Source organism: Protopterus annectens, chromosome 1.part0, assembly GCF_019279795.1.
Source record: "Protopterus annectens isolate FY-2018-M chromosome 1.part0, PAN1.0, whole genome shotgun sequence".
Lineage (NCBI taxonomy): Eukaryota > Metazoa > Chordata > Ceratodontiformes > Protopteridae > Protopterus > Protopterus annectens.
This window is the reverse complement of record NC_056725.1, coordinates 1,332,011,366-1,332,029,363: the sequence shown is the minus strand read 5'-3', so window position 1 is coordinate 1,332,029,363 and position 17,998 is coordinate 1,332,011,366. Positions and strand designations below refer to the sequence as shown.

Here is a 17,998-nt window from a genome sequence, read left to right as displayed (position 1 = left end):
ATTTCCCTACCAACCATCACTAGGGAGCACGTCTTCACTGTGCTCTCTAAGGCCAAGAACGCTGCTTTGATGGGCCCTGATAATATTACTGGATGCCTTCTGAATACAGTGAAATATGACCTGTCAGGACCACTAGAATGTCTATTTAACCATAGACGCCAGGCAGACTTTGTATCAAATGAATGGAAAACTGCAACAGTTATCCCTCCATAGAAAGGGGTGCCTTCCGTGGACGCAGGGAACTATAACCATAAGTCTGACTAGTCTCATATGCAAGGCCATGGAAAGAATTATCATAGATCTGATAAACAATGACATAGGAAACCTACAAATACCAGACCCTACCCAATTCAGTTTTGTCAAGTGCAAGTTATGCCTACTTAGCCTGGTGACCTTCTTTGAGATGGTCAGCAAAGCTTTGGACAGTGGTAAAATAGTGCACACTGCCTACATTGAATTGGCCAATATAATATCTCACTCAGGCATGGTAGACAAACTTAAAAATTAGGCATAAACCCATATGTCACCCAATGGACTCCCAGCTGGCCCATCGATAGAGCACAAGCTTGGATGGGATAATCCACCTCCACAAAGAGGCCAGTCACTAGCAGAATGCCACAGTGATCAGTCTCTTTTTAGCATCTACTTCTCTGAAGTCAAAGTAAACATCAAAGGCTTCTGGTTGACCATGTTTGCAGCTGACCTGGTCAAGGATTCCCCTAAAAACACAGATACCCTTCAGTAGGGTGTGATGCAGACAAACAACTGGAGCCAGAGCCATGGACTACAACTCAACGGGAGAAAGTACATAATAATATCCATTGCAAAAATGGTCATCCCCATAAACCACATGTACCTTTATATTTACATTATCACCAAGTGCTGAGAAAATAATTCTCTGTTGTACAACTTATAAGTAAGGGCATGGCATCCAGGTCCAAGTAGGTCATTGTTTCCCTGTACTCATCTCTCATCAGACTAATTATTGAGAACAATGCACATTTTGGCATGCTGAGATACCACAGACATTCATCACAAAAAGAATACAGGGAGTAAACAACAAGTCTTACATGAACCATCTCTTTATCTCTGTACTTGATTTCCTATAGACTGCTGCACGACAATATATTCCTAGCCTTCAAGGCATGCTCTGATCCCACAATGATAGATTTGTTGCACATCCACAAAACAAATAGCATCAGAAACACCAGTTCTAGGGACCTAAACCTCATCTGTGAAATAAACAGGACATAGTGGAGGGATGGGTATTTGTCTCAAAGATTACCCATTCTCTGGAGCAGGCTTCCCATCCACATGAAGCAAAGATCATCCCTAACCCTATTCAAATGTAACTTGGACCAGTGGATGGCAAATCTTAAATTTACCCCTGGCTTAGCTCCTACGTCACTAATGGAAGGTGTTGAACATTTTATGCGTACAAGCCTACATCATAACTGTAAAATTCTTTGGGATATTGACAAGTCAACAATATTTTGTTAAATTTTGGGATAAACTTGTCTAGGCTAAAAATGGCATAGCTGAGATTATGAATAGTGTCCTATCCTTATACTGTATTCTGATTGTCATGAGTCTGTCACCAATTCTGATAATATCTCTCACTGTCTTCTGAAGCTTCTCCCTCACCATAATTCCCACACCAGTTCTAATCTGTCCTCATCCTGAGCAGTCTGGACCCAAAGTCAAGTGATCTTGCTGCACTGCCCTTACAACATGTCTCCTGGATACAGAGGATGTCAAGCTTCCTCCTTACCGTCATGTCATCCACTTCTAAGGTGTGTGCCCTGTCAGTGAACCTATGATGAGTGCAATAATCCTTAGTTTGAGGGGTGATTTGCTTTAGAACCAGCTTTTGCTCAACAGAGGTATCCTAGGTAATGTACGCTGGGTGACTGGACAATGGATGGCCAGCTTATAGACCTATGGCTGCAGGGCACACACTGGACAATAGGGGCACATGGACTCCTCCCACCAGGTCCCTGGTTTAAGTCAGAGTAAACTGGGTCCTCAAAATACCCATGCCCATTTTTGGTAACATTAGTCATTGCAGCTGAATCACCTAGAGCCAATTTTACATTGTCATATGCCTAGCTCTGACACCCCTCGCAGTCTGTAATCTATGTTCCCTTATCTAAAAGATACTTCATGCTACAGTCTATACCAAAAGTGGTTAGTCTATACACCTGCTCCACTGATAGGCACCATTTAGAGTATGTGCTGCTGTCCACAACTCCATTCTTGGGGGAAGTTTAAGGAGGAAGCACCCAGCATGTTATTGGGAGGTGTACAGAACCCCACAAAGACACAGGGAAAACATGCAAACACCATGCAGGTATTGGCCAGAGGTCAGGCTTGAACCTTGTACCTCATGCATGGGAAGTAAAGGCCTTAACTATTATGGCAACTGTGTTCCACCTCTGGTTATCTCACCAAAATTCTATAACCATTCAAAACTTCAGTTTTTCTCCACCAAAGATAATATTTCCTCCTACTGATAGAACAAACCCTGTACGTGTATACAAGAATGCAATATCCTTTATTTTATTCTTTTGAGGTTAGCAGATACCTCATCCAATCTTTGCATAGCTTGTCCTACATACTGTGTACTCTATCTTGCAATGTTGTAATTATTTATGTTACTTATGTTTGCATGTATATTACCTTCCATACACATTTATGATATAATTACTCTCTGTGTTTTATACTTATAGGTTCATAGGTTCATAGGTTCATAGGTTCATAGGTTGGTACTAGGCTATCAGCCCTAGGGCCTATACAAGCCTAGCCATAACAATTCCCTGGCTATTTCTTCCCACATTATTTACTTTCCTGGACCCCTGTCTAGCAGGGCGACTGACGTGATCCCTGGGATGAATTTCCTTTCTCCCATCCAATCGTCAATGTTCCTCTTGAAGAAGTCCAAAGAGGCACTCTGCTTGACATGTATGGGCAATCTATTCCAGAGTCTGGGGAGTCTCTGGGTCAGGAACCTATCCCTCCAACATGTTTTGTTTATTGTGATGACAAGGTTTAGATCCCTGGAGCGTGTAGCTCTGAGGGATTGGGATTTATTTAAGTGTAGCATGTCTAACAGCTCTGGGTTTGACATGGCCTTGTATGTTAAGCAGAGATCGCCTCTGAGTAGACGATATGCGACAGAGTATAGCTGGAGTTTTCTAAGGCAGTCAGCGTAGGGCATCTGCTTTAGGCCTGTGATTCTTTTAGTGAGGTATTTCTGAGGCCTTTCCAGTTGTTGCAGATGTCTTGAGAGGTACATACCAAATGGGGCGTTGTATTCTATAATGGGTCTAATGAGGGATGAGTACAGTGGGACAATGACCTCCTTTTTCTGGATGAAAAGCCCTTCGTGATGAGGTGTGCCACATAGAAGGATTTCCTGACTGTTGTGGAGATGTGGTTATCGAAGGTGAGACCACTGTCCACCTGTGTCCCTAAGTCTCTTATCACACTTTCTGTGTTTAGTGTACTGCCACCTATATGGTAATTCATGGATACATGTTTTTTCCCAAAGGGATAACAATACATTTCTTGGCATTGAGCTTGAGCCCATGGCTCTGGCACCAAGCATCTGTTTCTGTAAGGCCCTTTTGTAGAGTATCCACATCATTTGGGGATTCAATAATGGCTCCCAGTTTGCAGTCATCTGCAAACTTTGTTAGCCAGATTCCCTTAGTGTTGACCTGTACTTCAGAGAAGTAGATGCCAAACAAGAGTGGCCCCAGGACTGAACCCTGAGGTACTCCACTTTTCACTTGTCTGGAGATGGATTTGGAGTCGGCTACTTTTACAGTGTGGGTTCTATCAGTAAGCCATTTAGCAACCTATTGGGTGACATAGGGATTAATGCCCAACTTAGTAAGTTTATCTATGATTCCAGAGTGGGGGATGGTGTCAAAGGCCTTGGCAAGGTCTAGATAGGCTGTGTGGACCACCTTACCCTTGTCCATGGCTCTGGAGACTGACTCAAAGAAGTCAATCAGGTTCAGGAGACAAGATCGGCCCTTCACAAACCCAAACTGGGTGGGGTCCAGTGTTTGAAGGTTGCCAATGTCTTTGTTTATAAGTTCCATGATAATACGCTCCATGGCCTTGCAGATAAGGCTTGTCAGACTGATGGGACGGTAGTTTCCGGGATCCAAGGTGGATCCCCCTTGTGGATTGGGATAACTGTAGCTCTGCACCACTCAGTGGGCACGAAACTTGAGGTGAGGCTATGATTAAACATGACACTTAGGTGAGGTGCCAGTTCATATTGTAGTTCATGTAGTACACAGCCTGGGATGTCATCTGGTCCCATGGATGCTGTATTCTTGGCTTTAGAGAGTGCATTTTGTACCTGTGTGGCCGTTATTACTGGAATTTGGCAATCTTCCGGTATTGAGATGGGCCATTTAGGGGTGAGAGGGGTGAAGTTGGCACTGAATCGATCTGCCAGGATATTGGCAATATCCTTCGGATCAGTATATTTAATGCCATTCTGTTTTAGCTCAGAGCAGATCTGAGCATTGCCATTTAGATTCTTGACATAATTATAGAATGCTTTGTGGTTGTCTTTGGAATCTTTGGCAATTTTATTTTCGTAACTAGCTTTGGAGGATTTTATGAGGCATCTCAGTTTCTTACTGAGGCTAGTAAGGGAGTTTTTTGCATCCTGGGATTTTCCTCTTTTCTGCAAAAGTTTCTTCCTTTTGTTGTAAAGTTTGTTAATGGCAGGGGACCACCAGATTGGCTTCCTTTTTTGGATGAGAGCATTTTGGTGGTATTTGGGATGGCACGATTCATGCATGAGTGGATGTGCTCAGACAGTGCCATAGTGTAGGATTCAGCAGTTGAACTTTCAGTTCCCGTCTGCATGGGTGTCATGAAGTTTGTCACTTCTGACTTGAGTAGCATGAAGTTAGCTTTGGAGAAGTTTTTTATGGTGATTTCTTTACTGGGGGGTGGGGGTGGGATGTGGATGTTAAGGGTGATTAGCTTATGGTCAGACCTGACTAACGAGGGGTGACCATAGGTATGGAGCATTGATTTCCCATGTTGGTAATGACCAGGTCTAGGATATTGGAGCCCCTGGTGGGACTATGGATTAGTTGATCCAGGGCGTTGGAATTTATGAATTCCAAGAACCGTTGTGCAAAGGTGTTGGGACATGAGTAGTTTTCCCAGTTAATGGCAGGGTAGTTAAAATCACCCAGTATTAGGGTGTTTGGTTCTATCTTAATATTTTCCAGTATGTTTAGAAAGGTGCAGTGAGAATCTTGGGGTATGGTGGGGGATCTGTAGCAAGCTACAATTTGGATTGCAGTCTTACCTAGTGTTAGTTGCACTTGGAGAATTTCAGACACATTGTGTTGGCCAACTAGCCTGGTGGTGTGAATATCCTTGGTGAATATTGACACTCCTCCACCTTTAGTGTTTCGGTCCTGGTTTGGTGGCCGAAAAGTGTGGTAAGAGTTGTAGCCTGGTATTGCAGGTGTGCTCTCTGGAGCCTTGAACCAGGTCTCAGTTACTGCACAGATATCGATGTTCTCCATTTTTAGGAGTGCGTCGAGAGAGTGCATTTTGAGGTTTAGACTTCTAGCATTGAGTAGCATTACCTTCAGATTTTGCATGCTTGTACCTGTTATGGTGGTGATTTTGTCCATTGACGTTTGCCTTCTGAAAGTTCCTGAAACTTATCAGCTTTAATCAGTGTTCGACCCCGGTAAACAAACAAACAATGAATGAATGAATAAAAGAATGAATACATAAACAAGCAAACACATACATAAATCAATTTTTAAGTGACATGCAATGCATAATATTTTACCTTCAGAAGGTGAATTATCATTGGAAAATTCTGCTGTTAACGGTATTCCTCTAGGGGTGTGACTGTTTACAATGCTTGGTTCAGAAACGTCTCCTTTATAGGTAATGTGCTGTGGTCACCTGGATGTTGGACCACGCCCTCAGCACACATAGCTGCTTTATCGAATGACTGCAGAAGTATGTACATGGTACTGTACGGTGTTAGCCTTTTACTTTGTGTCCCTACTGTGTCCCTTAGTGCTTCGTCTTCTTTGCAATCAAAGAGCCAGTTAGATTGGCCATATTTATTCTTAGTGTATTAGTTGATCTATAAGGGGACTCTGTCAGTGGACCTTGAATATCTTCCTAATGTCCCCCCGTAACTGGAGAGCTGCTACATTTAGCTGCTGTTGTGGAAATCCATATAAGCTGGGAAAGCATGTGTTGACATCAGCATTGTGGTTTATTTGATTTAAAAGAATTGTACTCTCTCAGTATATGAGGGTGAATTGGCAAGCTAAGGGGCTAGGTGCACTCTGTTATTGTGGTGCATGACATGATGATATAGCAGTAAGAACAGGTGTGCCGCTGTTTGTTAGAATTTAAGAGAAAAATAGACAGATTGGAATGGAAGAAATGATAATTCAGAATGCAGACATACTGAGGTGGGTCACCTCACAGATTAATTGAAACAATAAGAACATATTACTTTATTTAATGTTTGATGACAGGGTAGTGGACTAATCCTACAGGACCCTCTTCAGCCCATAACTCAGGAAAACAGCAGAAACAGTAATCAAGACAAAAGACACAAATCATAACAACTTACTCAGGCACAGAGTGAAGCAAAAATATACTCTTTTCAACAATAATTACAGAAACATGATAATTCACTTCATTCTATGGGTAGGTCTAAAATAGAAGGCAGTTAAAACACTGTGAATACATAATGTATACAGTTCTAACACATGCACAACAGATGCATGACAAACAATGCTATACTGTATATGAGACTTGTTATGCAAACGGTGTTATATGTGGTAGGTCAGCACTGAATGACAGGTATCTGCATATGGCTAAGACAAAGAACAACCCAGGGCAGGACTCACCTTGTCTATCCCTTCTCTTAGTTCTGGTAACAAAGGTGTTGGTGATCCAGTTTTGTAGTTTATTTCTACAACAGCTGTAGCAGCTTTGTAGCCAGTGGGTGAAACAGCTTGGCAGCCATTTCATCAGATTCCATTCAACACTTCCTTTCCAGGCATCAGTGATAATGCTGGGAGCAAGTCACACACTTTTTGTTTTACTTACTTATGATATCTTCCTCCTCAAAAGCACTTCAGCTTTGCAGTCACTGACACAATGTACTAAAATTCAGTTGGTTGATATAAAGTCACTTACTATATAATGTAAATCGATTAATATTCAGTAACATACATGCTCATTGGCCATGAAAACTGCATGTCTGTTGTAAGTCTACCATTCCCACAAGACTAAGTCCAACAAAAAAAGAAAGAAATGCGACTATCAACACGATGGAGGATAGACTTCCACCCTCCACAAAGGCACATGTAAAACAGAAAAAATCTTTAAAATTACTGCAAACACTGGCAAAATGTTGAGTCTGCTGGCATTCTCTCATATAAACAGCAGGATGTAATGCACTTCTGAATCCTAAAAAGAAAAAAAATATATACTGGTATGTACATGATCCACACATATGCAGTACAATATGAAGCCATTTCTAGACATAGAAGCTTGCAGTTAAAAGGATCAACTATGAATTCTCAAGTTATAAATCACTTAAGAACTAAGCTGCTGAAGACGAATGGATGAAAAACCAACATAACCAAGCCCTCCTGTATCCCTCATATGGGGGAGACACCTCCTTACACCATAAACTTATACCGACTCTACTGTCTCAGAAATATGAAGAAGGGTGTACTCTCCAGAAACAAAGGACTCACTGATGGGACATGTATAGAAAACCACATTGAGTGATTTTTTTTTTATAGAATTTAGATACTGGCATTTGGAACACTGAGAAAGATTACAGCAGCAAGAGCTTTGGGCATAGAATTACATTATTTAAAAGGATAGACAGTCTCTGTTTTTAAATAATGGCATTGTATAATAGCAACAATCCACTAGGTGTGGGTAATGCTGGTTTACACATGTCCGGCTTATTAATTTGATCACTTAGACCTTACCCTTGTGATAAAGTCAGAACAGCAAAAGGTAAACCAGCATTATTCTCTCCCAGTCTGGGATTATAACAAAAAACAACAGCTTTGCATTAATAGTTCTTCTCATGTCAAGGAACTACATGTTAATATCAATGCCTAAGTAAAAATAAGGAGATATTAAACCATATTCTCACTTTGGAAAAAGAGTACTTCTAGTGGGATTCTCAGATCTCGTTCTTACAGACTGGATACAACATCGCAACCTTTTCTTGGTTACCAATGTCATAGACAACAAAACATGGCTCAATGCATGGGAATAAACCCCTCTCACCCACTGGATTGCCAACTGACTCACAGATAGGACACAGGAGAGCAAAATAAGGGAAGCTACCTCCACAAAGAGACCAGTCACCAGTGGAGTCCTCCAAGATTTGGTGCTGGGATCTGTCCTGTTTGGTTTCAACTTCTCTAAAGTAAAAGCCAGTGCCAAAAGGGTCTGGCTGACTTAAGTTTGCAGATGACTGCAAGTTGGGAGTAGTTATTGAATCCCCAGATGACTTAGCCATCCTGTAGGAAGGTTTGGCCAAACAAATAACTGGTGCCAGAATCATAGGAAGCTAAATGACACAAATGCACTATTGTATCCTTTGGGGAGTCATCTACCACACAGAACTATCACACTGGCAATACACCCATAAGAGTTGATCCAGTTATTTAGGATTTTGGAACTTATGTGGACAATAACCTAATGTTTGACCAACATGTGTCCACTGACATAAGAAAGTCCTTCTGTATAAACAAAGGGAAGGTGGCAAGATCTAAAGATGTCATTGTCCCCCTTTACTCAGTCCTCATTAGGCCAGTTATTGAGTATAATGCTCCCTTTGTCATGTATCTGCCCAGGAACATGCAAAAACTGGAATGCCCACAGAGATACCTTACTAAAAGGATACAAGTCCTTATCAATATGTCCTACATGGACAGTCTCTGACCAAATATTGATAGATTTACTGCACATCAGCAAGTCACATGGTATTGACATGGAAATGCTCTGTCAAGGAATCTAAACCTCTTCTGCAACATAAAAAGAACAATTTTGGGAGACAGGCTTGCCTTGCAGGGGATACTGCTGCTTTGGAACCGACTCCCTATCCATGTAAAGCAAAGGTCATCCCTATCCATATACAAGTATAATTTACATCTATGAACAGGGACCTGAAAAGTTACTCCAAGACTGTCCTCTGTACTAGTAATGGACAAAGGAAGCTGCATGCATGGGCCCCCTCAAATTATCTATGGTATGATCCCAATTATTCTCATTAGAGGTAATATATAATTATTGTCCTTGGGATGAGTGAGGCAATTCTATAAACAAACAGGATAGGTTAATTCAAGCACCCAAGGTGAAAGTGGCTAAGCCAGAAATGACCTGCAGTGGCAGCTAGCCTAGTGCTTACCTATGAAACAAAGAACCTTTGACTCTAACTCATTGTCCAAGCTCATTTAACTTGTAATGTTTTTGTGTACAGATAACTCAAATCTTTTTTTTTCTTTTTCAGTGAGGAGAGCTGCCAGCCTGTCACCATCATCACTGAAAATAATGAAACCATCACGTATGGTTGCACTATACGAATAACAAATCACAGTACTTTTAGCATGTATCAAATTGCCATAAGACCAAAAGAGACTGCAAAACAAATCAACCCCACTTCAAACAGTGAGTAGATTTTTATGTTTATGCAATTATTTAGCTTGCATCACTGGCTAAACATCTAAAAAACATTGAACATCAGGAGAAAACAATGAACAGGAAATTATGCTTGCCTCAGTACTGTTATTTTTTTAAATGGTGTATTACATACCCTGTTAACAAAAATGTTGAACCCAGTGTTTTAATGTGAGAAATAACTAAGCATGTCAAATGTCTGACTCATCAGTAGTTTTTCACTATTTCAAAAAATTATTTCATCAGAATGACAGCAGTGTTTGTGTGAAAAACACGAATGAAAATATCAGTTCAGAGATGGTTAGCTGTCAAGAAATGTGAAATTATCAAAAATCAAAAGTAGTGTTTTGCAGTACACAAGTAAATTGTTGAATCCTTTATTTACTTATTTACTACAACTTCCCATGTTTTCAGTTTTTAAACTGGAGTTAAAATGGATTTTATGACACTCTAAGGTATATTGTTAATGGAGCATAATTACTACTGCTTAGAAGACATCTGTGGGGAGTCAGAAAGAACCCTAGCACTGGTGGTAAGAACTGTGATAAAAAATATGTTGATACATTGTGGATAATTATGATTCAAATCAAAAGGTAAAAAATGTCAAACAGACAAAAGCATTCAGTAAAAACTGTAAGAAAAACCCAGCCAAGCTAGAGTTTTCACTGCGTGATACATTAAATTTCCTGTAATACTATTTGAAAAAAAATCCTATAATGGAGGATCATGGGATATACTCAAATGACCCCTTAAGGACATCAAGTGTTTCAGCTTCATGACTTCTGAATGGCCATGATTTTTTTTTTACTTTTTAAGTCTTTATGGCTGGATTCAAGCCAGTAAAGCCATACCCCAGTAGCTGTGGCCATGCATGCAATATTATTGACCTTGTCAATGCAACATAAGTGCATAGTTTGGTTATACTTGAAAACACATAAAGACGTGTTATCCAAATTGAAGAAAGACCTAATTTGCATGTCTCTGGCTTACAATTAACTACTGTTAACGCTAATCAGCACTTTCCTGCAGTAGTGTGGGAATAAGTTTACTCTCCCAAACACAAACACATACTCAAACATAAACACACGCACCTGCATACTCCATACCTATCCCTGAGTTGACAGACCCCCCCCCCCCCACCCCATGTATCCTATTGTGTTTTTCCTGCTCTCATAAATTACATTAGATATGCTAATGTGAAAAATACCCAAGGGTGTTATGAGCACTGTGGGAATTCTCACTGTCTGGGAGGGAGCCAGTAGTAAGCAAAACCTACCAATAACAGAATTCAACAGCTCTTAATACAAAACTCCAAAGGTGTTCTGTAGTGACAGTTGCTAAAGCAGGATCCACATATTATTAGCTGGTTAAAAATCCCAATATTTTGTAACTTGCTCCGTCAGATGAATAATAAAACAAGGTTTCAGCTAGGTGTGTTGTTGAAGAGAGTTTCTTTGCTGGTCTTCCTTGTGATCCTAATGGAAGTAAAAAAATCTAGTAAAAGCTAGAAAACAAATCTCAGGAGCCAGATCTTTTTCTTCTTAGACTTTATTGGTCATCAATGCAGATAAGTGTTGTCTGAGTTACATTTGGCTAAGAACAACTTTTCTATATGTTTCCATAATTGAGAACAGCAAAGACTGTGAGACAAAATAAAAATGAATCCTGCACTTTTCTCCCAGAATAGGAGAAATACAAGTAAATACAGATTCAGCTAGTTTGATGTACCTCCAGATATGAATAAAACCAGCAGTAGGCATGTCATGTTTAAGACCATTTTCACCATGAAGTATCTTTCTCTTTATAGCTGATCTAAGACTGAGTTTGGCATCAACTTAAAATCCCTTGCCAATACAGTTTGACAATTATCAGCATGTTAGCCTGATGACTTCCTAAAGAGTTTTGAGAACATCAGTAAACAAACAATAGAATAAGCTGTGCTGGGGAGACTCCAGTGAGGAGAGTACAATGTTGGGAAAAAGTCCCCCAATAATTGATCTACAATATTGTTTTATCCCATTACTCATGTGATACTTTAAACTCCATAGTAGAGGACTTCTCCACTTCCAATGAATATCCTATAGTAAGAATTCAAACTGTATCAAATGATTAATGTCTAAGAATGGAAGAAGTGTCTAGATATGGCACCTCAGAAACAATCCGCAACTCCCGAGTCTGAATGTTGAATTACAGTTTAAAAAACAGATATTTGTTAAGTCAGAGATGGGATGATCTTCCTGCAGTAAGCAAATATTACCTTGTGTGATAGCTACAGTTAGTCACAGAAACTCTTGATACTGCAAAGATGAATAAAAACATTTGTTCTTGTGGTACAGAGGGAGAGGACCTGAGTAACACCTGGATGACCCAAGTCAACATAGTGATTTAAGTACTGAAGGAGGTGGGTGAGTGAATGGGGAAGGGGGTGAGCTGCTGATTTTGACTAATCCATCCTGGGGGATGGGAATAAGGACCCAGCTGGCCATTCATCATTGGCTAAAAGAGGCTTGCAGGTGACAAGTTTTCCTTCAGAAATTGGGGAATAGGCTTGGCACACTCGAGCCAAACGTGGAGACTCTCACCTTATGTGTATGGGAACGCTCATATGTAGGGTGGAGCATAGGAGACCCTTACTGTAATGCAAGTGTTCATGTCAGCCACCACTGGTAGGGATAGGGGCCAAAAATACTAAACACTCTTATAACCTGCAATCAGCAAAATGCAATCTGGTTAAGACAGCAGGACTGCCATACATTTTCTTTCTCTAGGGACAGGTAGTGTACATTTTGAAACATGAATGACCATGGTATGGGAGGATTAAAGCTAGACTACTAGTTTTTGAAATGAATAAACCTCTTCAACAGCAGGTGGAATATAGGATGCATGCAAGAAAACAAGCATCTGTATGACTGCCTTCTTGATGGCCTACTCCAGTTGGTTCATGCTTGGTGCAGGTAGCATCTCCTGTAATGATAATGAAACAGTTCAAGATTGACTGGAGACAGGGCTGTCACTTGGCAGGCAAGGAATAAAAATTATATTAAAAAGTATTATTTTAGGGAAAAAACAGCAGGTATGCATTCCACTTAGACTCAGGAGAGTGCCTTTGATTTCACAAGCTTGAAAAATCAGAATTGTGCCAGCTACTACTACTTCCCAAAGAATGTGTATTTTGAAACGACCTTGACTTAAAAGTAGTAACACTCATTTCTTGTACTACATTTCTGAAATTTCTCCATCTTAACATTTATATCATACTCCACATTAACAATACTTAGGTCTTGCCAAAAAACGGGTAAGTGATATTGCATTTGTAAAATGCAAAATGATTTTTTGACTCCAGTAGATCTCCTCACTTCATTAAGAGAAGAGTTTGCAGATTTGGTGTAGTCTTTGCTTCTGTCACAGTCATTAAGAATGTTGATTATTTTCAGGAGACTTCAAGGCACCGCCCTGATCAAGTTTCTTATTAATAGCATGTGCCATGACAGGCATGATCATACTAACACACAGAATGATCACATTCTCTGTAGACACGGATTCACCTAGTGCATTGCAGCCAGAAGCATCACATGAACTGTCCTACATGCTACATCAACACAAGTAGTATCAATTAACTGCAACTCATTTTCTATGTCAAATTTTCGTGCAATCTGCTCCATGATTTTGGCACTGCCCCAGCTCTGGATCAGTGGGAAATCACTTGCAAAATCCCCTTCCTCACTCCAAAAAGCTATTCCTTCCCACCCACCTCCTGCTTAACTCCTCCAGTGTCTAATATGAATCTTTCCATTGTTTTTCCAGATATACTGATGGATACCTTGGAGCAGCACTGAAACAACTTCCATGTTCTTGACTGTAAAACAGTAGCTTTTTATTTTCAGAATTCATGTTCAGTCACAAAGTACAACTTTTCATGAAGGACTTCATATGAGTGATATCAGAATATGACTCATAATGCTGACACAGTTTATTTAAGTTGTAATTGAATTGTAACCCTGTGTTTCCACAAGATATAACAACTGTGTGCATTGCGTTCATAATTTCTAGGGATGAACGGCATGAATTCAAATTCCCTGCAATGTCAGAAAAACTCTAGAATAACACTTTTTCTCAGACTCTGGACTCCCCATTAATTTTTTTCACTTGTTTATCTTTTTTTAATTTTTCGAACTATTGCTGAAATAATGCCTATATAATTCATCACCATCATCCTCATCATCATTGTCATCACGTTTTCTTGGGTAGGAATGGTAGCAGATAATCTACAGTATGGATAATTGGCACAAAGTGTTAGCATTACCATGTTCTCTGCCTGCAGTGTAACAATTTCACTTTCATATGCTTTCAGCAATGCGGAATTATTGGATACAGTTATAGAATAGCTCTAATCTCATTAAACAATTAAATAAGTAACTTGCCATATATTTGAATGATCAGCCTGTGACAATAAGTACAACCTGGAAACTCTTAGTTTACAGTCTCTCTGTTTTAGCAGAAAATAATCCATGTCATATTATCTCTTATTTTTCTATACTGTCTAAAAACAAAAAAATGAGACAGTACCTCACACAATCTTCCCAGCTTTGGATGTGTATGTGTGTGTGTGTCTGTGTGTGTGTATGTGTGCGCGTGTGTATGTGTAAAATGGCACTGTATTTCCTGCCACTGCAGTCATTCCAAGAATTCCAAGGTTTCCAGTTTCTTCAAATGCCTTTCTTCTGCGAGTTTTAATAATATTCCCTGTTTGTATGAGTCTGCTAAATTGTACATGCTGCAAAAATGAATAAAAATTAGAGTTCAGTGGCAGCATATATACTGTTCAGCTTGCATTCCCTAGATTAATTTCCAGCAGCATGCAAAAGCTAGTAAGAGCACTTAATACTGATGTCTGAATATATATATATATATATATATATATATATATATATATATATATATATATATATATATATATATATTTTATATATATATATATATATATATATATATATATATATATATATATATATGTGTGTGTGTGTGTATAAAACCAGATTCATTCTGGAGAAAGGAAAGAACAGTATCTTAAAGGAACTTCACTCCATTCCTGCACTATACATTCATTTGGTGGGCTGGATTCCAAAAGATCAGGGCAGTGTGGCCTAGGTAGAATGGGGAGGTATAATAGTTAAGGTGTTTACTTCTGAGACACAAGATACAGGGTTTGATTCTCATCTTTGAAAGACATTGGCTAGGCTTAAAATGGCACACAAGGGCAGCTAGCCCAGTATTAACCTATGAACCTATGAGAAAGGTAGAAGGCTGGGAAGGAATGGCAGCCACAGTCTGCAGACATACCTAAATACATTAATCTTAAGTATATAGAGGCTCATCACACAGAAACATTCTACAGAATCACATACAGTATAGAGTGGCACACAACTCCAAACTTCTCCTCAGAGAGCAATGAAGGGTCAGTGCTGTGAAGGTTATATTTAGAATGATGCAAAATATTATCATTTCACAATATGTTCAGCAAATGAATGCATAGTGTCCTACATTGAAAGTCAGTGATCACAGTTCTACAGATGCTGACATATTAGCAATGGGAAGGCATGAGGTTGTTATTACATATCTCAGTAATACTGATCTGGTACTAACATATCTTAGTAATACCGATATTGTGCTAACATATCCCAGTAATTCCGATCTGGTGCTTACATATCTCAGTAATACTGATCTGGTGTTAACATATCTCAGTAATATTGACATGGTGCTAACATATCATTTACTTGTAATTATCTGTACATTATGATTTTATAGTACTATGTTTTATGTTTTACTTGCTATAAACTTTTTATACTTGAATTTTTTTGTAACTGTACTTGGAAACTTTTCTCCCCGGGTCTCCACTGAAAATGGGCTTCTGTTTTTTGCCCAGTCGGACAATACCTGGTTATCAAATGTAAATAAATAAATTTCTCAATGATATTGATCTGGTACTAATATATCTCAATAATGCTGATCTGGTGCTAACACATCTCAGTAAAACTGACCTGATGCCAATATATCTCAGTAATACTGACCTGGTACTAACATATCTCAGTAATACTGACCTGGTACTAACATATCTCAGTAATACTGACCTGGTGCTAACATATCTCAGTAATACTGATCTGGTACTAACATATCTCAGTAATACTGATCTGGTGCTAACATATCTCAGTAATACTGACCTGGTACTAACATATCTCAGTAATACTGACCTGGTGCTAACATATCTCAGTAATACTGACCTGGTACTAACATATCTCAGTAATACTGATCTGGTGCTAACATATCTCAGTAATACTGATCTGGTACTAACATATCTCAGTAATACTGATCTGGTGCTAACATATCTCAGTAATACTGACCTGGTACTAACATATCTCAGTAATACTGATCTGGTACTAACATATCTCAGTAATACTGATCTGGTGCTAACACATCTCAGTAAAACTGACCTGATGCCAATATATCTCAGTAATACTGATCTGGTGCTAACATATCTCAGTAATACTGATCTGGTGCTAACATATCTCAGTAATACTGACCTGGTACTAACATATCTCAGTAATACTGATCTGGTACTAACATATCTCAGTAATACTGATCTGGTGCTAACACATCTCAGTAAAACTGACCTGATGCCAATATATCTCAGTAATACTGACCTGGTACTAACATATCTCAGTAATACTGACCTGGTACTAACATATCTCAGTAATACTGACCTGGTGCTAACATATCTCAGTAATACTGATCTGGTACTAACATATCTCAGTAATACTGATCTGGTGCTAACATATCTCAGTAATACTGACCTGGTACTAACATATCTCAGTAATACTGACCTGGTGCTAACATATCTCAGTAATACTGACCTGGTACTAACATATCTCAGTAATACTGATCTGGTGCTAACATATCTCAGTAATACTGATCTGGTGCTAACATATCTCAGTAATACTGATCTGGTGCTAACATATCTCAGTAATACTGACCTGGTACTAACATATCTCAGTAATACTGATCTGGTACTAACATATCTCAGTAATACTGACCTGGTACTAACATATCTCAGTAATACTGACCTGGTACTAACATATCTCAGTAATACTGACCTGGTACTAACATATCTCAGTAATACTGATCTGGTGCTAACATATCTCAGTAATACTGATCTGGTAATAACATATCTAAAGCCACGATGTCTGTGGTATCTTGTTGTTTTATGGGGTTCTTTTTTACTTGTTGGATCATTAAACTAATTGCAGAAGTTGGGCCTTCAATGCCAAGTTACAGAGGCAGAAACCTTTTTGTCGCTAGACTCGATTAAAAAGACAGGACTGAATAGTGGGTCAGAGGGAATCGGACTGGATTGGGGAAGATGCTGCTGCTGGTGTCCATGATGATGTGGATGGTGAAAATCTGGGGGAAGATTGATGAACTGGTTGTGGCTGTTTGGGCCAGTAGGTAGCAGCAATTGCACCAAATGCAGGTAGCAAAGAGCCTGACTTGTTTGTCAGTTGTTGGTTTTAAATCATACTTAGATCTGTGGTGCCAGAAGACCGGACTGGACTTGGAATGTTGCTGATGTTGGAGATGTAGTTGGCAGTGGTGTGGATGAAGTGGATTGCTGTAGTCCATAAATCATGCTTGGCTAATAATATTTCTTTGCTTTTTTTTTGATATTGAAGTGGTTTTACTTAATTATTTTCTTATCTGGTTCTTATTTGTAATTGGATGTTTCTTGTCATTGATTACTGGATGGCATAGTATAAAATGAGATTAAAATTAATCTAAACTAGTTCTGATGAAGTTCTGGTTAGAACAAAAGTGCTCAACTATTAAAATAAAGTGTTATTTTATTCGCCGGGTGCTGTGGTGATTTCATGAAGTGATACTTTTAGAGGCATTGTATTTTATTTTTCTTGGTAATTTGTCCTTGTCTCTGCTGCAGTTATTTTGTGTGTGTTTTATGCTTTTTGTGCCTTTGGTTGGCTTGGCCACTATTGTTGTTCGTGTTGTATAAGTGTATTGTGTTTCTGTGTTTCTGTTTGTACTGAAGAAACTGAATTTTGTTCGGGTGTACACTTGTGTATGGTGTGAATGACAATAAAGTTACTTCTGATTTTCAAATCTCAGCAATATCGATCTGGTGATAACATATCTCAATAATACCAGTTTGGTGCTAATATATTTCAATAATACAGATCTGGTACTGACATATCTCAAT

At 39.2% G+C, this 17,998-nt stretch overlaps 1 protein-coding gene across 2 annotated transcripts in view; it reads left to right on the top strand.

Annotated features, from left to right (window-relative positions):
• LOC122797960 (interleukin-3 receptor class 2 subunit beta-like) overlaps positions 1-17,998 on the top strand; it is an 836,628-nt gene that overhangs the window by 634,010 nt on the left and 184,620 nt on the right. For both annotated transcript variants that reach the window (XM_044066494.1, XM_044066503.1), the window contains one exon: positions 9,569-9,726. In XM_044066494.1, coding sequence (XP_043922429.1) covers positions 9,569-9,726 — 158 coding nt within the window. The remainder of the gene's footprint in view (positions 1-9,568; positions 9,727-17,998) is intronic.